Source organism: Synchiropus splendidus, chromosome 10, assembly GCF_027744825.2.
Source record: "Synchiropus splendidus isolate RoL2022-P1 chromosome 10, RoL_Sspl_1.0, whole genome shotgun sequence".
NCBI classification, from domain to species: domain Eukaryota; kingdom Metazoa; phylum Chordata; class Actinopteri; order Syngnathiformes; family Callionymidae; genus Synchiropus; species Synchiropus splendidus.
In genome coordinates, this window is record NC_071343.1 from 12933373 (window position 1) to 12946529 (window position 13157).

A 13157-nucleotide genomic window follows, 5' to 3' on the forward strand; every position below is an offset into this window, starting at 1 on the left:
GAGGAGAAATCAAGGCCACGAACACAGAAGACAAACAAAACTCTGCTTGTGCGGTTGCTGCTGGCAGACTGATACTTTTTTTGTCTTCGTGTTAATGCACTCTTGTAAGAAGAGGAGACTGTTGCTATCGACCACTAGTTGTTTTTTGGACAGTATTTAATACTTTTATTTTGCAGCGACAAGCTCAGTGACCTTAAACGCCCCTCCTGCTCCTACTGTTGTCTATTCTAGCCTGAGTTTGGCTTCACTACACGTCCTCTGGCCCCTGTGACCTACATTCCCACCAGTGACTTTGCACCTGGCTCCTCATGTGAGTGGATCACTCACTGGTCCGCAGTTGGCACAAGAAGCCGACTTCATTTTATCTCTTCAGCCATTTAATCGGACGTGTGTTTATGGGCATGTGAGGCAGTGTATTCAGGTTAAACAGAAACACATGGGTGAAGTCATGTTCGTGCCTCGCCTTACTGGAACAGCTTCATTTACTGAGACGGTTTTGTTTTGGCACATACCGTGTTGAGTCTCATTTCATGTGGAAGCACGGGCAGGTTGATGAATGCTAGCAGACGTGGGGGTGCGGGGGGGTTGTTATTCCCGCCAAAGACACGTTGAAACACATGAAAAAGCTGCGAGAACAAGTCAGACATATCAAAAAAATGTGCCGTGTCAGCTTCGTTCCCCTTGTTTAATGACACACAGCAGACATCTTTGGAAAGGCTTTTTGTTTTAGTAATGACTAAAATTGCTTTCGGTCTTGGAGGAGATAACAGTGAAACATTACATTTTGATTCAGAACCTTATCTGCTTACAAACATCGTTGCAGTCGATCCCTTTGGTGAAGCAAGTCTCATCAGTGTCAAGTCTTCGTGCTAAATAAGATGCATTATGATACACTTGGCGCAGCCAATAGGAAAGTAGTGTGCTTTATTTCAGATGCTTTCAAGTGTCGTAGCATGAAGTTCTGGCTTCTTGCTTGAGAAAAACCCAGTGACAAAATGGATTCATTCCTCCTATTGATAAAGTAACTTGAGGGAAAAACAGGAAGAGAGTAAGCAGGACATATTTGATGCTGAGGTGAGATGCGTGTGATGGTTGTGGTTTTAACTTGGCAAGTCTGTTCTTGGTTAATGCTAAAGAAGAGCCAGTTGGATACGAGGACTGACAACAGCGGAGAGACTATTTGGGGAAAACAAGTGGTCTAACGGTATTTTTAGGGTTGCCGTATTTTTGGCCGATGATCTGGTTTTGTAAGAAAAAGACATCTGCCTTCACTTTAGACATTTTTATGAATTGTTTTGGCGTGTTGGTTGTCTGCAGGGTGGAGTAGTATGAAGTCACGTAACACCATTATATCACTCCTCTGTCGTCTGGACTTTACTTCATTTCAAATTGGTTTCCTGATTTGCAGGTTTTGTCGTCGCAGTAATGGAGTAAACGGCTTCATCTGTTGCTAACCCTCTGCTCTCTTGTCCAAGTGTGTAGGTGGAGGCAGCTCCATGTCTCTGGCCAAGCAAGGGCTGCCTTCCTATGTGTGTATCAGTAGGTCAAAAGAGCAAATCTGACCCATTTCCCATACCTATGGCCATGAACCCCTCACTAAAGAAAACAAGCCGAAGGAAGCAAGTGGCTAAAAATGGTTTCTTAAGAGGTGTGGCAGGCATTTCCCTTGAAAACAAGGAAAAGGGGGACATTCATCAATCTGAAGCGACATCCTCTGGCTTGTTAAGGAACCTTGCTCCTCTGAGTCCTCCACTTGGAGGCAGAAGAAAAATGTAACATAATAAACACAATGAATTTTCATCGGTCACACAACTGAAAACTAGACTTCTACTTCAGTGATTAACACAACAGGAGTGTGACTGAAACAGTGGTCCTCCATCAATTTCAAAGGCAACGCTGCAAACAAAGTCTTTCCGAGCTGCACCACCAACACCTGGAGGCGCTCGAGGCTGAGATGAATGCGACTGTCTATCCCTTGTTATGTGAGGCTTGACTGAACTTGACCACGGACAAGACTGCAGTTCTGTCTCCTCAAACCTTCTGAATACAAGACCACACCCTAAAATATCAACCTAACAATTAAGTTTCCTACACTCTGATCTGTGTGACCAGAGACTGTCGACTGCAGCTGTGCTGGATGAAAAATTCAGGGCAACATGGAAGTCCACTCTGTTATATAAAGGAGTGGACAATCAATAATTTACAGTAAAGGTGAGGTATAAATATCCTGATGTTTTCCGCTTTTCAGGAAGTATTCAAGTTGAGTAAAAGGTAATTCCTATCATTTCTGACCAGCATCTACTGGGTAAAGACAGATTTAACTGCTGCCAAAAGCTAAAGGTCGTTCATCTTTTTCTCTGGAGGAATAAAGTGAAATGTATTTATGCTGCCTTTTTCCAAATGAGTCATGCTATTTTTAAAGTTTGCCAATTGACAGAAGTGGAACTACACAATATAGTCAACGTGTCTGAACTTGCTGAATTCCATCCCGATATGTTCTGCAGCCTATCCACCTCTGCCATATACCTCAACTCAAAATACAGTTTAATAGTTAGTAACTAGTAACACTGGAGTTCAGATCAAAATTCAAAGCAGATGGCCTTACTTGAGCTTCCAGCTGTATCATAAATGTTGTGCTGTCATCTGAGTTGAAAATAAATGGAGCCCAGCTGAAGAGAGTCTGACGTTTACTGACAGAATTGAGGTGTGTCAAACCACTTTTTGGATTTATTCAAGTCTGACTGCTCATACCAACATGAATGGGTTCTAGTCGGTGTGTAAAATGTTCATACGATCATAGTATCCATCAACAGTAGTTTAAAATCATATCTAGCCAAAAGGGTATAGACAGTATAGCCATCTTAAAACTATCTCGCATTGTAGCATAACCCCATGAATCTGAAGCCTTCAATGGGGTCGTATTTCCTGTCTGAAAATGTCCTGTGAACAAACACTTGATGTAAAGAAAGGATTTACGTTGTGGGAGACAAAAGCCATTATGGTTAGCATGGATAAAAGGCCAACAGGGAGGATCTGCTGGACTTTCTTGTGGCAGGAAGCAGGTCATCAGCGCTCCTTTGTGCACGGTTTGACAGATGTTTCTGTGGCTCCACACATCAAACCCAAGATCAGTTTGTGTTTATGATGTTAATCCACGTCACCTCTGTCTTCTTTATTCGCTTTTATCCCCCTCGAGTTTTCAGACGGGTCACTGAGCGTTCATTGTTTTCTACTTTTCCCCCTGTTACGTCAGTAGACGTCACATGACCTGAGCCTGAGGAGCATCTCCGAGTAAACACTGCTTCCATGGCTGGTAATGACTATTGTCTGTCAAGACCCTGTTAAAATCACGACGTCAGAGCCGCTCATCCCTGTAATTGTCCCAAATATGATCCTGTCGCAACTTTGGCAAAACCCTGCCAGCTAATTATTTTTGAAAGATGGTGAGGCGCTTCTTTACTGGCAGCGACCCGCGCGGAGGCTGTGTTTTATCCCGACTGCCTGTCAAGCTTTGTTATTTATGCGTTTATAATGCCACTGTGTTTGGGATGGAGAGGCACGGGGTTGTTTCTGCACGTCGGTTCAGTTCGAGCTGATGACAGAGGAATCGCAATGAAGTTGTTCCTTCACTTTCCCTTGGCTTGATGGTTTAATATTTGGCTTTCTGGGGTCCCCATTGTTGCCTAGACAGGACAGAAGTGCAGGTTTTCCCTGGATGCTGTTCATAAACCGAAGCATGATTCGTGGACTGAAGCATTTTATATTTTGTCCTGCGGTTGTTGACATTTATCTCCTCCTGATATTCCATGCTTGTTATTCCCTCCCCATTGCCTGTAAATCCAACATTCAGCCTCAGAGAAGGATTAGTCGTCTTTGCAAGTGTCTTCGAGTAGAACTGAGGATGTCGCTGATGCTTAAGTCTGCAGTTTCTGAAGTTTGACGTGTTTGTGGCTGACTTTCAGAGGCAACTCTGATGGTCAAAAACGAAGAGAAGTGTTGCGTCGGCAGTTTAATTCTTGGTATCTCCCTTTGTTAGCAGAAGCTCCTGTCACTGCAGACAGGCTTCCCGTTTTCGGTTTGTTTCGTGGTTTCTCACGTTATGTCTCCAGTAGGCACACATCTTACGGTCCAAAAAAGTGTAGCCATCTTCTCTAAAGATGGTGTGTCCCAACCAAAACCCCGTTCTTAGTCTCATGGATAATAAAGGAGAAATGATTTAAGGTGAGGAGGTTACCTTCTGCTCCCTGATCTTAAGTAACATTTCATGTTCCCTTCCTCGACACATTTTCATCCCAACGGAATTCCATATAAATAGGAATATCTTGACTTTTTATGGGGCACTGACTACCAGCACATCTCCTTCATTGTCACTGACAGTTATATATTATTTCACCTAATCTAATGTTAAGATTAGAAGCAAACTTCTGAATGTTTGGTGAGCACTTATGAGAATATTTGACATTGAAATGTGTTTAATCGTGGGCATAACATCACAAGTCTTGGGTTTGATCTGCTTGATCTGCATTTGGTGTCAACAAAAATTGCGGCGCCGTTTTCCACCCTACAATAACACCTTACTTATCAAGAGAGAGAAATGAAACAGTGTTTGGTATGAGAGTATTGTTACTGTTCTGACTTGTATTTTCTAGAAGCCTTGCTGACCCACTCTTCGCTTCATGTGACAATTTTGGTCAATACAAATGCTGAGGGAAGCAGATTTTAAGGTCAAGGCCAGGGGGAATCCCTGTCCTGTTGCTGCCGGAGGATGAGTAACCTGTTTGTTTGTGACAAAATGACACATGTCTGGGATCAGAGCCGCAGCTGCAGATGGTGTTGGTTTAGCATTTATCATTGCATGTTAAGTCCATGAGAGATGTAAAGGGTTGAACAGCTTTCCAAACAGACAGTTCCCCAGGGAACAGTTCTCCATTCGACACGGTTTGTCAGCAGAATGCTGTGACTGACACAGATGGAAGACCTGCCTGTCAGCAACAAACACACAGGCAGTTCTCGCAAGCTGCATTGACTGGTCCTCTTCTCTGGTCCGTTTCTCCGGGTTTGAGCAGTGGTTGGGTTGATTTCTGAGTTAAATGCATGTGGCACTTGGCTCACTGTTCAAAGCCCACTCATACATTTGCCCAAGTCACATGACTGGATTCTGTTGGCACGCGGGGGGTTCCCATTTAACATTTTATTTGCATGTGAAGATACTGTATTAGTATGTGAGGCTTGATAACTGAAGAGAAAAAGCACCACACGATGGGCCGTTTAAGACAGTTAGCTTTGCAGCTCAATAAGAACTATAGGTGAATCACAAATCCAGGCTGAGGTTATTTTGGTTTGACTCATTTTTATCAGTGCCACACTCACTCTTGAAGATGGTTTTCAACTACAAACCAATCCTCTGGCATTACTTCCTGTATATGTGAGAGAAGAGCCAGAAGAAACCTCTCACAGGAATTTAAATAATGCTGTGATATCTCACAGGAAATGCCAAGAAAAGTAAATAAAAGTATGAGCTTTCTCCCTCCGGTCAGTCGCATGTATTTCCACTTGTTAAAAACTCCCAACTTGATACAAATGCTTTAAACACAATCTGAGAGAGGTGGAACCTTTGGCAGCGACCGTAGATTTAGGAAGGTTTTTTTTGGTCAGCACACACACACACAGACACAAACACGGCCTCCGGGCCACAGCCTCTGGGACACAGGGAGTTCTTTGACAGCCCAAAACAGGAAGTCAATGTTTCTTCCAACGTGATGGAGAGATTCTGCTCTGACCCTGCACCTTTTCCTCAACATGCTGCCCTGTCAGGTCAGATACTGTTGGATGGAGAGGCTTGATCCATATTAAAATCAATGCTCTCAAGAGCTGTGTTCAAATGGTTTTACGCATTTTTCCGCTGTCAGAGTGGTGACCTGGAATCGCAGCATTTGTTGAATTCTTCATCCAAAACAGCAGGTTGATCAGGAATGTTTTCGCCAACTTGCATGAGACGGCAAGTGGCCATCTAAAAATACCTCAGCTGCTCATTTCCTCTTCATTTCATCTCCAAATATTTACTCTAGCCCGGCTGGAGTGTGTAGTTCAGTTCAGTCCAGTCCAGTTCTACGGGGGACAGTTTAAGATGCTTTTTTTGAGCTGAGTGGATCTGAACTTTCATTGACAACATTCTGGTTGGCGTGGTGGTATTAAGAGGCGGTTACTCCACTAAGGGGGGTTCACCACACAAGTAAACATCCAGGCCAATGAGTTACATCAAAAGGTGACATTAAAAAATGACAAGTTCCATGAGCAGAAATTGTTTTGTATTCAGATGCAAACTTCCAGGATTTGTGCCATTGTGTTTAATGCAGTTTCACTGATGAGTAATTTTACTTTTGACTTAATTAAAGTGTATTACAGAATTATTTTTCAGTTTTTTCAGGTGAAGTACTCACATTTTTTCAGATCAATGAGGCCAATTTTCTTATCTGGGCTCTGTCACACTTCCGGTTGCTGTGCTGTAATATTAGTGAGTTCGCTATTTTTTACTGTAGAGTTAACATGTCCCCAGATTGGCATGTTGTTTCACAGTACTTTACAGTTATCACTGCATCAAACAGACATCGAGAGTGGCTGCTACAAACTACTACCTGAGACTAATGCTCCTCTTGTTATGGCACTTTGCTTATTGCACTTCCAAACATGCACCTTTGAAGTCGTACATTTCCAAATATGTTTGCTGTGTTTTGAAAAGTTCTGAGTTTCTAAATTTGAGTCTTCCACATGAAAGAGTTTCTCAGTCCTAAAACTCTATACAAGGCTCCAAAAATGTTTGGTGCCAGACGGTCAGGTGTCCTTATATGGGCATATACCCAAACAGTCATATTGCAGTTCTTACTATGTCTGACATAGGTTTACGTTAGCTAACTTTACTGCATGCTATAACAAGTAAAACATATTTTAACATCGCTGCATGAGCTGTCCTGGTCCCACAACTGTGCAGTGACTTTGTTTTTTTTCAGTTTTCAGAATTTTAGTCTGTTTATTGATGATATGAATTATTCAAGACACATGAATTTTGTTGTGAGAAATGAAACTCATCACTACTTTCTCCACCAAGAGAGAGAGTAAAGTCTGTTTGCAGAGAAAATAATTTTTGGAATGTGAAGTGCGGAACCAAACAGGCTCCAAAAACGTGATGAGAAATGCGCACAGGCATGTCTCATCTGTGAAATAATAATGAGCCGATCGACCTCCTTTTAGACTGCGGATGTGTTAGCAGCCTGTCAGGACTTGTTGAAAATGAAGCCCATTGTCGGAGAATATGAACTTGCACTTCCCTTTACTGACTCCAGAACCAGTGCTGTAAGTCCAGCAGCTACTGTTTCAGAGTGGTAGAAGATCCATCGTGACATTGAGGCATTTAGCCGGATGGATTTATGAGAGCAAGAATAACTATTATTAGTTGTTGCACCCAGACATATTTTGTAAGCGCTGACCTCATGCTTATTTAAAAATCTGTTCCCTTATTTTAATCACGAATATGTTCCATGACTGTAACTCCAGACGGTTCATTGCGCAACCCTGACCACTGTGTGGTTGAACGAGTGAATCGCTTCTCTTGAACATTTCTGATTCTAATCACAGGTTCTGCTTTCCTTCTGCCGAGGTGGCAATGAAATCTTCTGTTCTTATCTCAGACTGCTGCTTAAAGTCCAAGTTTCCACCTTTGACTTTGGGAGACTCTTTTTTTTTCTCAATTTCTCTATAGAATTTGCACTTCTGAAACAATATTTTGGTGCCATTTTTAGTTTATCTATGTTTATATTTGAACAGTTTTTAACAGTTTCCACTGCAAAACCAACATTGTGGCTGGTCTCACTACCTCCCGACTGACCTTTATTTTCACTGCTCCTTAGTCTTTCTCCTGCCTCCCTCTCATTCACACACATGTATTCAGTCTTGCCTTTACTGACCTTCACTCTTCTTGTCTTCACTTGCACCTCACTTCCCCCAGAATGTCACTACAATTCACTATATCATCACCTAATCTACCTTCATTTTCAACACAACAAATGAGGGACTAACTACTATATGTATTTAATTTCTGCTGGCATTTTGACTGAAGTATATTGACATTGCCCGCATTTTAGCCTCATTGAAGTTTTCAAAGTTTTTCTTCAGCTTGCCAAGTGTTTTAGCCCAATTAAATTTGTGATTCTGTGTGCTTGTATTATATATTCTGACAAAATAATTTGAAATGACAATCCTTGACGCTGTTTTCTCCAATAGTTTTCACTGCTCTTTCTCAGTCCCAGCAGCTGTTCCTGCCATTCAGCCTCTGCGCGACTGCGTAGTTTCACACAGCTCACATGTTGTTGCATTAGTCCGCGTCACTCCGTTTGGGATTGACTTTTAATAAATGTGCTTGTTGTCAAGGGTCAGAGTGTAACCAGTGTGAAGCGAGCATGTCAAGTGATGCTTCCCAGATTTACAAGGGTCTTCCTCATTTCAAGCTGCCACGACGTGGGAGGGAAATGAGTGAGACAAATCCAAGAGCCAGAGGCTTCAAAAGCTGCACCCAAGTCCTGGCCTCTCTCTGGATCTGTTCCAGAGCAGATAACAAGTTAATGAGTGAAGTGCAAAAGTGCTGCTGGTGCTTGAGGAGGTGCAGTTGTTCATGGTTGTCACTGGAAGATCAGATTGTTCTCTTTGAAGGAGAAAAGTGACGTCTGTGTTCATGTCCATCCTTACAACTAAATAAATGTATTCAGTGATTTGATTTTACTCATGTACAACGTCTTCTTCTCCTCGTGATTTACTGTGACAGGTCAAGGCGAGTGTCACTGCGGCGAGTGCAAGTGCCATGCCGGGTTCATCGGCGACAACTGCAACTGCCCCACAGACACGTCCTCCTGCGTGTCAGATGACGGGAAGATGTGCAGCGGACGAGGAAAGTGCGTGTGCGGCCGCTGCCAATGCACAGAACCCGGCGCTTTCGGAGACACTTGTGAGAAATGCCCCACCTGCCCTGACGCCTGTGACACTAAAAGGTATGGAGCTCAGTGTGTACCTGAGGTGCGGGTCCGAGGTCACGGTCAGAAACTTAAAAACCACCATATGTGGTGGTCCTGTTGATTTATCTGAGCTTTGGTGAGGAGTTCCAAACAGAATAGTTGGGATAGCTAACATGCCTCTTGACCTAATGAATGGGGCAGTTGGCCTGTCGTTTGAACCTGAAGTGTCTGTGTGGCGGTTCTGGATATTTAGGGGTCAAGTTGAAACGTCTTTTGGATGTGTTGTAAAGAGAAGAGAAGAGCAGAGCACGGGAGCTGCTGTGTTTTTAATGTACACGCCACATGGCTCTGCTTTTCCAGGTGATCTTGCTGGAACAACCTTCGACCCCCAGCCAGACTGGAGTGTCTGTCTTTGCTACTTTCGTGACAACTGCAGCGGGATTCTTTTTCTCATCAAATATTTCCAGTACTGTTGTACATTTCAGACTGAATCTCTCAACACTTTCCTACATGCGACTTATGCCTGACAATGTCGTTGCCTGTGGGGGACTTCTGAAAGTTGGCGAACATAACACACAATATGTTCCTGACCCACACTGAGTCGTGCTCAAAATGCATTTAGTAGCTAAATATAGTTTTGCCTCATGATGATCAGGTTATTGTGTCTCGCATCACCATTTGTTAGGGGTGGGCAATTATGTTTTATAAGTAACAAGGCCAAAATGTTTTTCTGAAAAATAAATAAATAAATAAATGTTGTAATTCAGAATAAAAATTAATATGGATATATAGAAATTTGTAAAATGAATGAATACGTGTGAAATTCAGTAATACAAAATAAAAAATGCATGAGAAATAAATGTATAAATACTCATACATATATTGTTCTAAAAAGAAAAGTTGCCTTTTAATAATTGATATATTAATTTCTATATATTGGGGGTCACCAAACTCTTCCAGAGAGGGCGGCATTGCCCACGACGGCCCTTTCTTAAACAGTTTGGTGACGCCTGATATATATAGGCGTTATTATGAAAAGCATCTGTCATCTCCATGATGTCGTATCCTGACAGAATTGTTTAAGTGCACTGACCAACCCGAAATAGGAACATGTTTGTGGAATGTTTCATTCAAAAGCAGCTGCAGGACCGCTCCATGCTTTGTACCTTTTGAAACTCTCCACTCCTGAACTCTCCGTTGAACTTCCTCGCTTCCTCTCCAGAGAATGCATCGAGTGCCGGCTTTTCAACTCGGGCCAATTCGCAGACAACCGGACTTGCCAGTGCAAAGACGAAATCATTCCTGTGGAGACCCTCAGTAAGTAACGCACATACACACTCGTAGGCAGCAGCTGAGCCACTGAGGCACATCTGTTGCATCTGTTATAGATTCATTTTTCACATCGCATACCTTCCCCTCCGTGTTTATTCATTTGGGTGAAGTGGCCATGAATCTCAGCTAATGTTTTATTGTAATAAAAATAAACATGCTTTCACGCTAAACTATCCGTTTGTTATATAGCACTGTTGAAGGCTGTGGGAGGCAGATGGTGTCATGCAGGAAATGTGGGTCTCAAGCATTTATTTATTCGCAAGAATACTTCAGTTTCCCGCACCAGTTTGCATAAAGATATAGTGACAGCACTTTTCACACATGAGTAAACCGACTTCCCTTGACACTAAACAGATACACACACAGATACCCCACTGCACTGACCCAAAATACACAACAATATCTGTGAGAACGTACAGTAGAGATGAGCTCGGCTTGACCAGTGAAAGTTGTACCAAACAGCCGGACCAATCAGGAAGCTGTGTTATCAGGAGCTTAACAGTTTGTCTGCACTCTGTGATGCTCACATCCAGGTGCGGTCACTACTTCTGCTGAGAACCTACCCACTATATCTACAGCAATGTTTTTCAACCTTTTTCAAGCCACGGCACACGGTTCATTGAAAAAATCTGAAACTGTTTCAGTTTTATCTCTTCTCTTTTGCGTGATTTTATTGTTGATTGAAGTTTCCAGGCAAATCATTACCATTCTTTGCCTGAACTTGCTTCATAATAGTTCTTTTCCTCTTCACATTTTGGAGCGTATTTACTGTCTACACCGCAGAGTCTTGCTACTCGTAGACTGTCAAAGTTTGCTTTGTGGTTTAAAAGTTGGCGAAAAACGAAATGCAAAACAAAATAAGTGGGCTCCAAAATGTGAAGAGAGAAAGAATAATTGTCTTTATGAAGCAAGTTCAGGCAAAGAATGGATAGGATTTGAGTTTAAATCTACAATAAAATCATGCAAAAGACAAGTGATAAAACCGAAACAGTGATTTTTAAAGATTTTTTTTAAAGATTTTTGATTGCCATGGCGTGAAAAATATTGAAAAACACCTTCAACACTATAGAGTGGAGAAAGAATGTGAGCGAATCCATGTGATCTCCTCACCTTGGGAGCTTGTGAACACATTCTAATTGTTCATGATTTAATGTCATCATACTGCCCACCTCCGTCTCCGGACAAATGTGGTGAAACTGGATCATTTTCCTACGGGACACCTGACAGTCTCTCACTGCACACCGGTTGAAAAATGTACAGACACATGAGTGAGGATCAGCGTGGTTAAAGTGACGCTGCACTGCAGCTACTCTTTGAACCCCTGGTCCTCCACCAATGCCGACATGGCTCCACTCCAAATGTGACGTATTCCCCAGCATTCCTCCCCAGTTCAGCCACCGGCTTCTCATAATAGACTCCACATGTCCATTCCAAATAGTTTGTGCATGAACAGGAGAGGAGGTGGCGGATCTCAGGACGGTCTGACATCACTCCTGAGACTCTTACATGATGTAAGCAAAACAAAAACATTGACTGCCCGAACATCTGTTCCGTGACGCTGATGTTTTAAGTCCCTCAATGTGTCAAGGTCACTCGGACCGATGAAATGTCTTTTTGAGTCATGATGTGTTTGTTCTGTTTACTTCCAGACACCGACGAGCCCGGCGCTGTGCTTTGTCTCTACAAGACAGACAACGATTGTGTGATGAAGTTCACATATTCGGAGCACGCCAGTGGACAATCGATCCTCACAGCTCTCATAGAGCCCGGTCAGTGTCACAAAACACAACAACTCCGAGGCCTCAAACATAAAAACCACTCAGAAGCTGTGTCATAAGACACTTCTATTTCTTAAAAATTATATTTATTATTTTATTTTATAATTAAACAAGTCCATTGTGTCGGATGTAGGACGACAGTGTTATCAAATTTAACTCAATTTTTTAATGGCTTTTAGCTGTGTCATAAGACACTTCTATTTATTAAAAATTATATATTTTTATTTATTTAATAATTAAACAAGTCCATTGTGTAGGATGTAGGATGACAATGTTATCAAATTTAACTAAAATTTTTATTACTTTTAGGTGGCTCTTTTTCTGCTGGAGCATGAGTTTAACTTCCTGTATCACATGACCTTTCTTCTTTAATTGTACCTCTCTTCTTTAATTGTTTGTATCAGCGAGTGAACCAAATTAAAATAATATACAAGCTACAAATAGGTTTGTCCTTCTGTGTAGCAGCTAACAGGCTAAATTTAGCTTTTGCTAGCCTCCAGTTAATCCTTATCCTCCAGATAAATTGCAAACTTGGACGTCCTTATTACTGTTATTTTGAGTTGCATTGGCGCACAAACAGGGAACATGATGAAACGGAAAGATGCTGAAAGCTCTTGGTCATTACTTTACGTTGTCAGAAGTTGCTTTCGGAGTTTCAGAAGTAATGCAGCTAAAGTGTATCAATGATCATTTATAAAGGTTGGAAACGGTGCGTATGCTTCAGTGTTGTGTTGTCTTTCAGAGTGCAGCAGCGGTCCGGACGCCATGATGGTGCTGCTGGCCGTGGTGGGCAGCATCCTGCTGGTGGGAGTCTTGCTGCTCGCCGCCTGGAAGCTGGCCATCACCATCCATGACCGCAGAGAGTTTGCACGATTCCAGAGCGCCCGATCCAGAGCTCGATACGAGATGGTGAGTGACCGACAGTGGCATGTGCCAATTGGCTGCGTCACCCATGTTTATTTTTTTTAAGTTTAAGAAAGCACTTTCATTCTGACAAATTCTCACTGTGGTAGTTGGTCGACTTAGTGGATGCCAAAATGTAAAA

The 13157-nt window shown here is 42.4% G+C and overlaps 1 protein-coding gene across 1 annotated transcript in view; it reads left to right on the forward strand.

The window, feature by feature from the left end:
• The window catches only part of itgb5 (integrin, beta 5), a 31728-nt gene that overhangs the window by 16158 nt on the left and 2413 nt on the right, over positions 1 to 13157 (forward strand). Inside the window, exons 12-15 of the mRNA XM_053876560.1 lie at positions 8816 to 9038; positions 10225 to 10319; positions 11984 to 12103; positions 12855 to 13021. Of these exons, the coding sequence (XP_053732535.1) occupies positions 8816 to 9038; positions 10225 to 10319; positions 11984 to 12103; positions 12855 to 13021 (605 nt within the window). The remainder of the gene's footprint in view (positions 1 to 8815; positions 9039 to 10224; positions 10320 to 11983; positions 12104 to 12854; positions 13022 to 13157) is intronic.